Genomic DNA, 11,468 nt, shown 5'->3' on the forward strand with positions numbered 1-11,468 from the left:
ACACAAAATTATTAAAAGATAATAGTATACAAACAAAGGGCAGTAGACCAGGACTCATTGTAATCATGGGCAAAGCAAGGTAGCAAAACATTTCATAGAATCATAGAATCATAGAATCATAGAGTTGGAAGAGACCACAAGGGCCATCGAGTCCAACCCCCTGCCAAGCAGGAAACACCATCAGAGCACTCCTGACATATGGTTGTCAAGCCTCTGCTTAAAGACCTCCAAAGTAGGAGACTCCACCACACTCCTTGGCAGCAAATTCCACTGTCGAACAGCTCTTACTGTCAGGAAGTTCTTCCGAATGTTTAGGTGGAATCTTCTTTCTTGTAGTTTGGATCCATTGCTCCGTGTCCGCTTCTCTGGAGCAGCAGAAAACAACCTTTCTCCCTCCTCTATGTGACATCCTTTTATATATTTGAACATGGCTATCATATCACCCCTTAACCTCCTCTTCTCCACGCTAAACATGCCCAGCTCCCTTAGCCGTTCCTCATAGGGCATCGTTTCCAGGCCTTTGACCATTTTGGTTGCCCTCCTCTGGACACGTTCCAGTTTGTCAGTGTCCTTCTTGAATTGTGGTGCCCAGAACTGGACACAGTACTCCAGGTGTGGTCTGACCAGAGCAGAATACAGTGGCACTATTACTTCCCTTGATCTAGATGCTATACTCCTATTGATGAGGCCCAGAATTGCATTGGCTTTTTTAGCTGCCGCGTCACACTGTTGGCTCATGTCAAGTTTGTGGTCAACCAAGACTCCTAGATCCTTTTCACATGTACTGCTCTCAAGCCAGGTGTCACCCATCTTGTATTTGTGCCTCTCATTTTTTTTGCCCAAGTGCAATACTTTACATTTCTCCCTGTTAAAATTCATCTTGTTTGTTTTGGCCCAGTTCTCTAATCTGTCAAGGTCGTTTTGAAGTGTGATCCTGTCCTCTGGGGTGTTAGCCACCCCTCCCAGTTTGGTGTCATCTGCAAATTTGATCAGGATGCCCTTGAGTCCATCATCCAAGTCGTTGATAAAGATGTTGAATAAGACCGGGCCCATTTCCTCCCATCTTCCTGTTCGTGTGAACAGGACTACACAAAACCAGGGCTAAGAAGGAACATAATCTCTTTCAGACGTGGAGAAGGAGGAACATGGATGAGTAGCTGTGTTTCCTTTAGGCACTTCTGTGCATCATGAACATGGACTATTTTAAGAATCAAATGTCCCCTTAATTCCTTGTTGTCAGGTGCTCCTTTGTGTTCAGATCAGGCCTCAGCACAATAATGTAGCACTTGGGAAGGAAGATGCAGCCCAGAAGCCCAGCACTGGAGGCCAACATAGAGAAGATCTGCACGGCCACCATGTACTTGCCCTTGGTGCTCAGGTAGGTGGGCACAAAAGACACCCAAACACTGCAGAAGACCAGCATGCTGAAGGTGATCAGCTTGGCTTCGTTGAAGGAGCCGGGCAACTTCCTGGCTAGGAAAGCCACCGTGAAGCAGGTGGCAGCCAAGAAGCCCATGTAGCCGAGGGCAACGTAAAACATGGCCACAGACCCTTCGTTGCATTGCAGGATGATCTCTTCCACCTGGGAGCGCATGTCAGGCTCTGGGAATGGGGGAGAAGAGTCCAGCCAGATGGTGCAGATGAGAACTTGCCCCCCAGAACAGGAGATGACAATGGAGTTGGCCAGACTCTTGCCCAGCCATCTCCTCACCCTGTTCCCGGGCTTTGTGGCCAGGAAGGCCAGCACCACCGTGATGGTCTTTGCCAAGACAGAAGAAACAGCAACTGAGAAGATGATGCTGAAGGCCGTTTGTCGGAGAAGGCAGGTCTCTTTCCTTGGGCGCCCGATGAAGAGGAAGGAGGACAGAAAGGAAAGCAGGAGGGAGACGAGGAGGGTGTAGGAGAGGTTCCGGTTGTTGGCTTTGACAATGGGAGTTTCCTTGTATTTAATGAAGATTCCCAACACAATGCCTGCTGTTAAGGACAAGAAGAGGGCAACGGAAGCTAACACCATTCCCAAATATTCTTCATAAGTCAGGAAGGTGGTAATCTTGGGGACACATTGATCTCTGTCCTTGTTTGAATGGTGATCTTCTGGGCATCTGGGGAAGAGAATAAGAGTGGCTGCAGCATCACTTGCATCCCTAATGATCTGTGCTCTATTTACATGGTGATCTAGGATAAACTGAGAGGCAGTGACCACTCCACTTCTGTTAACTGCATTGTTTGGATCCTGCCTGTTCCTCTTTGCCTGAACCTTTAAAATGCAGACATTGCTTCCATTCAATGTTCATAGCAGTGAGATCAGAACGGTCCATAGATTATATTGTAATAATTTTCACATGAAGTATTTATTTTTATTGTGCTTTTGCTGATAGTAATTTGCTGCTTTTCATCGTCTATCCATTATTTTTGATAAGTGTCAACATTATTTCCTTTTTGTGTGGCTTGGTCTAAAAAATCAAAAAGGAATGCTTTGTGGACATTCCTCTCACAGCTGCCCAGTTTGCACCCCAGATATTTCTTCCTTATGGTCATTCCTATCAACTCACTTCCTGGATGTAATAAAGGTGATTAATACTAAGGAAGTCAAGGAAGGATTCCCATTCCCCTATGTCTGCAGTGTGTGAGACTGAATTTCTGCCCTGTGTTTACTCTCTCCAGGAATTTCTTCCCCCTTGGAATCACCCACCTTCCCGAGTGGAGAAGGTCCCTTCCGCACACCGAGCACAAGCATAGCAGCAAATGGGCTTTCCTTCTAGGACCACCTTGGCATATCCAGGCTGGCATCTTTCTGTACACCTGGAACGAGGTACGGCCTAACCAGAAAGACAAGAAGGTGCAACAAAGAGGAACAGTTAGGAGTATTTGTGTGTATGTAACTCACTCAACGCGATCTCTATAGCATGGTGGTGATCCCTGACAACTGGTCTTGTCAGCTCAGGATGATGGGAGCTGTAGTCCAAAGACAGCTGGGGACCCAAGTTTGGGGAACCCTGATCTACCCCAAGATTTGCAGTTGTGGCCCCCAATGAATCATTCAGGAAATCATCCCAGCTCTACATCAATCACATAGAGGTTGGGGAGGGGTCTGTCTGGCAGGGAATCCAGAGAGATCCCAGTTGCCCTTTCCAGCAGCCAAGATCCCCAGTTGCCTGCCATCTCCCCATCTTCCCTTAATGCGGTCAGTTCTCTTTAGCTGCAGAACATGATCTCTGGAATGCAGCCTTGACCCCTCATCAGGGTCCTTTCAACCCCCCGCTGACCATTGGGGTGACCAGAATATCTTGTGCTTTAAATTGAGTTCAGTACAGCTGAGGTTTGAGCCACAGAACTCTGTTTCCTCTTCTCCATTTACCTGTTTCCTTCTTAAAAAAACTTCTAAGCAAATGACAATGGGTCTGACATGTGATTCCCCCAAATTTCAGGATTCGAATAATCTCTCACACGGTTCATTCTCGTCTTTGTGTGTGTCAGAGAGAGAGAGAGAAAGCGCTTTGCTGTTCAATGCCCAACTGAAAGGAGAGTTGGGGTTATGGGTTTTTTTTGCCAAATTGCCTTAATTGATTTTCCAAATTTCACCACATCAACCACAAATTAAGACAAATTTAATACAAGTGAGCTTACTCACAAATTTAAAAAAATATTCAATAAATCAGTAATTATCATATGTAAAATAAATTACTTTTCATCCTTCTGCATGTATGAAAGGTCCATATCCTTTATTTGAGCATCCCAAATTCCCCTCCTATCTCAGCTGCTGTAGAAAGAAGGCGTGCTGGTTCCAGCTGTTCCTGGACAGTCACCCTGACATGCTCATTCTGCAGTGGTTGTTCAAGGAAGAGCACAATCAGGATCTCCTAGCCCCCTCCCCCAATTATCCCCCCTACCTTCTTGAATTTCTTGTTCCACTCAATGGCTTCTGGGTTAATGGTGAACTTTATGCCAGCAGATGCTCCTCTCCTTATATTTCCAATTTTCACAAGGGCACGAGACTTATTGGGAGACATCACCCAGTTAATAATATTGAAGTCCGCTGGCAGCTCCCAGTTCTCATCCAAGCACAGTCTGCCCCTGGAAGTATTCAGACACCGGATTTCTCTCAAGAAAGGGTGAAGCTGGAATGGCAGGGGAAAGCGCCAGCATTAAGAAACTGGGAAGCTACAACAGGCAATGAATCAAGCCAAAATGGGGAAAACACCAGGGCCAGGTGGGCTATCAGCAAAGTACTATAAGAAATTACAAGATTATTTGGCACAACCACTAAAAGATTTAAGATACTTACATTACGCTGATTCTGAAAAAAGATCCAGATCTATTATCAGTCAAAAATGATAGGCTGATTTCTCTATTAAATAATGACTATAAACTGTTTGCAGACCTATTGGCAAATGACATGAAAGTGCTATTAATGGATTTAATTCATCGGGACCAGGCTGGTTTTTTGCCAGGCCGCCAGATGAAGGACAATATAAGGAATATAATTGATATAATAGAATATCTGGAGGTTAGAAATGATAAGCAAGCAGTGTTGATTTTTATAGACGCAGAGAAGGCCTTTGACCATTTTTTCATGGACTTCTACGAAGAGTACTATAGAGATGATGAAATTCAGAGAGTCATGACAGTGGTACCTGTTATGGATTTCAGAACTCACAGAGTTAAAGAGTTCTGAGTGACGTCTCTTTCCTGAGGCGTGGTCAAAGACACTTACGGGAGTGGTTTGACTCTGAGTGTTTCAGTCTGTCGCTATGCGAGAGGAAGAATGGGCGAGCTTTCGCCAGGTCTGATTTATGCTGTTATTCTACATGATTAAAGGCTAAGAAGATAAGGAATACCTTGTGTTTGTTCTGAATTATTACCCACTGGCTGCAGTTGCTTCTCGCCGCTGTATTCACTCTGCTACCGGCCAAAGAGGCATAAGGACTTTTGGATCAGCACGGACAGTTTGCAAGCTGCGCAACGGAAGAGTGCCGGACTCCATGTTTGGCCTTATTGGCACTCTCGGCCCTTTTGGCCTCTTGGCCGCCATAGGTTATGGGCAGTTTGCCAACGCTTTGAAGCTGTTGCAGGAACGTCCCACGTGTGGGGGAAGCCAGCAAGCTGGCTGTGAGGTTGCTGGAGCCAGCTGGAGCTTTGCCTTTCTTTGAGGCTGGAAGGAGCTCGCTGGGGAGAAGCCGATCTGCCGGGAGCCGGAGGAAGCTGCTGCCAGTCGTGAGTACGCTTACCCTGGGGAGGAGATGGCTCAGTCCCAGGAACATGGCTTTGAGCTTAAGCTGCCATGTGCGAAGTTGACCAGCCAAACGTGGCTGGAGTGGAGTTATTTAGAAGTTGTCCTTAGTCGGAGCCAAGCTCTGGGAAATGGTGAAGCCGATGTCTAAGTCAGCTGGGGCGGTTGCAGAGCAACGTGAAGCTGAGATGCGTGTTCTGGCGTTTTTGGCTGAGAATGTAAGTGCTGATTTGAGGCCTGTTGTTCTGGATGCACAGAAACCAGAGGCCGCTTGGCTAGCTCTCCAGGAAGCGTGTGAAGCTGGGGGCGGAAGCAAGGGCCGGGAGATGGCTGCATCAGAACAGGGAAGGCAAGATGGCGCTGACCACCTTCGTGAAAGCCGGTGCACAGCTGGGAAAAGCTGGGAGGCCCCTGAGGGGGACGAAGGGGCTGTAGCCACCACTGCTGGTGATGCAACGTGTCTGCGTGAGGAGCTTGGAAAGGAGCAAGCTGCTGGGGGCCCTTTACCCATCACAGGGGGTGCAGGAAAGCGTCCTGGGAGCCCTGTGAGAAGTGGGGGGGGCGGTGAGCAGTAAAAGCTCAGGAAAGCCTCTTTTTCCAAAGGCTGCCAAGAGTTGTTTACGTCGTAAGTCGAAGCCTGGGAAGCAGGACAGAGCTGAAGGCTTCAAGGCCAGCCACCTGCTGCAGAGGGAGATAACGGCTGCAGAGCTGTCTGGGAACTCTGAGATAAGTCCAGTCTTGAGGGCAACGGAAGGAGTTGCGGTTACGGAAGCTGCCAAGGACAGGGGCAGCGGGACGTTTGTTGCCATGGCAACGCTACAGGACAACTCCAGCAAGGACAGAGTGTTGCGATGGGTAGTGGATTCAGGAGCGAGTCATCACCTAATTGGAACGCCACCTGCTGGGAGGCTGCGGAATTGCAGGGCTGTTTCAGCTAGAACGACTGTTACGTTTGCTGATGGGACACAAAAGCCAGTTTCTAATGTTGCTGATGCTTATGTTTCCTTTTTGTAGGCGGAGCTGGAGTGTTACGTTGTGCCAGGGATGCATTGTTGCCTGTTATCTGTACCTGCTCTTGTAAAGCAAGGGTACAAAATTTGCTTTGAAAATGATGCCTGTTCCGTTTTCAGAGGGGGGAAACAACTTGTCAACGTGGCATGCAGAAACAATCTCTTTGTTCTGGAAACACCTCTGGAGGGTGGGGGGAATGCTGGAAAAGCACAGGCGCCGTGTGCTAGTGTTCCCAGCCATGATTCATGTGTTCATGTATGGCACAAGAGAATGTCTCATGCTTGTTTGGAAGATGTTCAGAGGTTGCCTAGCTGCACCAAGGGTTGCAAGATCACGCCGTGTGAGGGATCCCTAGAGTGCAGGGCATGCAGAAAGGTACAAAGGTGCAGTTTTCCCGGGGTAAGGAGGGTAACCACAAAACCTTTTGAGCTGGTTCACACAGACCTTGCAGGACCCATGAAGTGTGAGAGTCTGGGAGGGGCCAGGTTTTTGCTGACGATGACAGATGATTTTTCTCAGAATTTATGGTGTTTCTCTCTCAAAAAGCAGGGGGAGGCGGCGCAACTTATCCAGGATTGGGTTGCGGAGGTGGAACTAAGGTTCTCCACCAAAGTGCAAGGGTTCAGGAGCGACCGTGGGTCACAGTTCACTGGGTCTGCTCTGAAGGAGTTTTTCAAGCAGAAGGGAATTCGTCACCAGGTGACGGATGCAAAGTCTCCTCAAGAGAGAGGCGTGGCAGAGCACAGGAGTGAAACACTGGCTGAAGCTGTCAGGGTTTTACTGTGTGACTCTGGGCTGCCTCAGAGCTTTTGGAGTGAAGCTTGGAAGTTTGCCAGCTTTGTTTTTAACAGGTCCTACAATCACGCTGTAGGTGACACACCGTTTTTTCTGTTGCACAAGCGAAAGCCACAGGTGCATTTCTTCCGTTCGTTTGGTTCCAGGGCGTCAGTGCCAATACCAACAGCTCAACGGAAGGAGGGTGGTCCAAGGTACCAGGAAATGATCTTCTGTGTGTATGATCCTGCAACAAATGGGTGGAAGTTTGCATACCCAGAGGGTGATCAGACCAAGCTGCTGGTCAGCAAGCGTGCTGAGTTCTTTGAGCAGGGTGGTTGGTCACGGCCTAGGGGTGGTCCTGATGTTCTCTCAGAATGTTTGTCCGATTCTGAGGGGGAGGAAAGGGAGGAAAGGGACGAAGGAGAGGCAGAGGCGGAGCCTGTTGCTGAAGACCAGGTTGCTGATGAGGGTCAAGCACAGGGGTGGGTTTCTCCACAGGTTAAGAGGGAACCCAAGAGCGAGCCTTCATCTCCTGTTAGCCAAGTGCAGAAGGCCCGAAGACGCAGCAAATCAGAGGGGGAGTCTTCTGTGGTAGGAGACACACTTGCTGATCCCAGTGGGTCAGGAGGAGCGCCCGAGGTTGTTCTCAGGCGGTCAACTCGCACCACAAAGGGGATTCCACCTGAGAGGTTTCAGGTCACCAATGCGTGGGTTGGTTTCGCACAGTGTGATTCTGGGAGTGTGGAAGGGATTCAACAATTGCCTGGGGGTAGATGCCAGTGGGAGGCAAAAGGCAATGAGAGGTGAGTTGAACTCAAAGAGGTCTGTAAATAGGTGTCCTCAGTTTCCCTCAGGATGCAAGACGAGAGGGGGTGTTATGGGTTTCAGAACTCACAGAGTTAAAGAGTTCTGAGTGACGTCTCTTTCCTGAGGCGTGGTCAAAGACACTTACGGGAGTGGTTTGACTCTGAGTGTTTCAGTCTGTCGCTATGCGAGAGGAAGAATGGGCGAGCTTTCGCCAGGTCTGATTTATGCTGTTATTCTACATGATTAAAGGCTAAGAAGATAAGGAATACCTTGTGTTTGTTCTGAATTATTACCCACTGGCTGCAGTTGCTTCTCGCCGCTGTATTCACTCTGCTACCGGCCAAAGAGGCATAAGGACTTTTGGATCGGCACGGACAGTTTGCAAGCTGCGCAACGGAAGAGTGCCGGACTCCATGTTTGGCCTTATTGGCACTCTCGGCCCTTTTGGCCTCTTGGCTGCCATGGTACCTCAGGTTAAGAACTAAAATTGTTCCGGAGGTCCATTCTTAACCTGACACTGTTCTTAACCTGAGGTACCACTTTAGCTAATAGGGCCTTACGATGCCGCTGCACGATTTCTGTTCTCATCCTGAAGCAAAGTTCTTAACCCCAGGTACTATTTCTGGGTTGCCAGAGTCTGTAACCTGAAGCGTCTGTAACCTGAGGTACCACTGTACTTAGAGGAATTGACTCAATTTATTCTGACTAACAGGCTATGATGATAGTAAACAACGTAATAACAGAAAAATTCAAAATAATAAAAGGGACAAGACAGGGATATCCTCAGTCACCATTATTATTTTAGTTTTAGAGACCCTGGCCAGAAGTAGAAGATCAGATGAAGAAATAAAAGGGAAAATATAGGTTAAAGGTAAAGGTAAAGGGACCCCTGACCATTAGGTCCAGTCGCGGCCAACTCTGGGGTTGCGGCGCTCATCTCACTTTATTGGCCAAGGGAGCCAGCATACAGCTTCCGGGTCATGTGGCCAGCATGACTAAGCCACTTCTGGCGAACCAGAGCAGCACATGGAAGCGCCGTTTACCTTCCCGCTGGAGCGGTACCTATTTATCTACTTGCACTTTGACGTGCTTTTGAACTGCTAGGTTGGCAGGAGCAGGGACCGAGCAATGGGAGCTCACCCCGTCGTGGGGATTTGAACCGCCAACCTTTGGTCGGCAAGTCCTAGGCTGTGTGGTTTAACCCACAGCGCCACCCACGTCCCAACAGTAGGTTACAAAGCATATAAACTCAAGGCCTTTGCAGATGACCATGTGGTAAGTGTAGAAGACCCCATGGCTAGCCAAACAAGGGTCTTGAACAGATTCTCAAGTTGGAGAAGTAGTAGGTTTTAAACTAAATAAAGGTAGAACGAAAGTATTGGTGGAAAATGTGACAGAACTGATGATTGAGAAGAAAGTTTAATATTTAGGAGTATGGATAACAGTTACAAACATAAATATTTTTAAGAATAACTATACAGGAGCTTGGAAAGAAATGAAAAAAAAAACTTAAATAAAATATATATATATAAAAAATAGAGATATCTGGAGGGTGGCAGCACGACAACAGGACTTTTCTGTGGTGGCTCCTCGCTTGGGGAATGTTCTCCCAGAGAGGCTCCCTGGACACCTTTGTGACAAATCTTTAGGTGCCAGGCGAGAAAGTTATTCTGTAACCAGGATTTGGGTGGATTAAACCATCTCTGGGCATTTTAATGTGCTTTTGGTTTGCTTGTTTTCTTTCTTTCGTTTGCTTTTTCTATTCTCATTTTGTATTTTTATTCTGCAAACCACCCTGTGATTTTCAGATGAAAGTTGATATATAAACAGAATAATACTAATATTATCACTACAGACCCTCCAAAGGTCCAAATGGCACCCAGTTGAGAGGTGCTGGAGCTGAGTTCCAGCGGGTTCCCCCTGAAGAAAGGCCTGGGTATAAATAGCAAAATGATCGTTATGGGATGGGACATCCCTATTTTCATCGGAGACATGTTGGAAGGTAAGCTACTATTAGTAATAGTAACTATGATATTTTACAGGTTTATCCCCAGTCAAGATCAGCATCTGTGTGGACTGCAGTTTGCAAAAGGGGGAAGGAAATACCTGCCACGGCTGTAGCCTTTGGGGTCCCCACTGCTCTCCTTCCTCCACCATCAGCCTCCTCTGGGATCTCGATGAAAGCGAAGCATGCAAGGCCTGAGCCACAGCCTGAACATTGATGTAAGTGCCATAGCTGTCATCAGACAGGACTATCTCATGCTCCCCTTGGAGCAATGGCTGCAGTTTCTCCTCCTCTCTGCATCTTATCCTGCCTTTCACGGACAACAGATGCTTTGAATATGAACACGGAAATGCTTGATCAAAATAATCCCCAAAATTGGTCTGCAATTTATATTTGCCACCTTTGCTGCTCCTTATTCCAGTCTCAATTGCAAAGAACAGAGAACCATGGAGGTGCTGGAATAGATTTGGAGGGAGGGAAAAGCCAATTCTGATTTCTAGCAAAGCTGTTGTGATCCAGACTTTCGCCCCTATTTCCTTCTCATAAATATTGTTTATTGCCATGAGTATTATGATAACATGTGCATTGGTTATATAGGAAACAAATACCCCAACTTGTCTCCATAGGAAAAAAGGTTCCCCAGGCCTGATAAATTGATTTATATCATTTTCTGGTACTCTTTTTGATAAAGCAATGCAGATCCCTTTGCTGAGCATCAGAGGTTTCACAGCGCTCACAAATCTTTCTCCACTGTCATTGTCTGGAGTGAAGAGGCCAATCCACGTCCATCCAAAATACAGGAGCAATTCAACAATCCCCTGGTACTGACTTTCCTCTTTGGGACTCATCCGGTAGACAAAAGGGAACAGGGTTTTACCTTCGAGAACCTGGGCAGTGAAGCCATGACTGATCTAGCAAGGAAAGCAAAAGATCAGCAATTTATTTTACTTTCAGCATAACAGATATTTAATTATCTGAAATGACTGACATCTAAATCTCTGCTGGCTGACGCTGATGGGAGTTTTAGTCGGAAACGTCTGGAGGTGTCAAGTTGGTGAAGGCTCAGTTTTGAAAAAGGGATGTAGGATCCATAGCTCAGGATTTTCCCATTTTTTTAAATATCCCTACTTGACCCCTCCAAAGAGAAAATAGAATCTTATGCAGTTGAAATTCTCTGTGCTTCCATGCTCTCCCACTACTTACCTGTGGGATTTTGTAGATGCCTGACAAGGCTGAAATCACTTTTGAGATGACAGTATTGCCTCTTTCAAGAACAGCCAGCAGGGGATTCTGTTCTCCACAGTGATAATTGGGAATATTGCATCCACTGCCTGCAAGCAGCTCTAGCATGGCGTCTGAAGTCATCTTTGCATCTAAATAGTTCTCATAGATGTTGTAGCCCAGGGTGATGTTGGGTAAGATCCTGCGATCCTGGTTGATCTCTTGGATGGTGAACAGGAAAGACAACATGTACCAGAAGAACCTAGTTAACTCCCTGCAATAAATGAATCCTTTAAAAAAGAGTGAAACTGATATTCATATTAATGGGAGGAAGGAAACATTATATGATCCACAGATATTAGTATATTTTTATTTATTTATTTATTTATTTATTCATTCATTTCTCCACAAAAATGT

General features: G+C 46.8%; 1 protein-coding gene across 1 annotated transcript; it reads right to left on the reverse strand.

The window, feature by feature from the left end:
- Positions 1-1,222: 1,222 nt before the first annotated feature.
- Positions 1,223-11,380, reverse strand: LOC309522810 (vomeronasal type-2 receptor 26-like; the record flags this gene model as incomplete). Its single annotated transcript, XM_082206407.1, has 4 exons — positions 9,932-11,380; positions 3,891-4,118; positions 2,689-2,819; positions 1,223-2,102 (listed from the first exon to the last, which is right to left on the reverse strand). The coding sequence occupies exons 1-4, from the start codon at positions 10,676-10,678 to the stop codon at positions 1,223-1,225; spliced, it is 1,986 nt and encodes a 661-aa protein (XP_082062533.1). The 5' UTR covers positions 10,679-11,380.
- Between the last annotated feature and the right edge of the window lie 88 nt (positions 11,381-11,468).

This window comes from Podarcis vaucheri (genome assembly GCF_965113315.1).
Source record: "Podarcis vaucheri genome assembly, chromosome: 18".
Classification (NCBI taxonomy): domain Eukaryota; kingdom Metazoa; phylum Chordata; class Lepidosauria; order Squamata; family Lacertidae; genus Podarcis; species Podarcis vaucheri.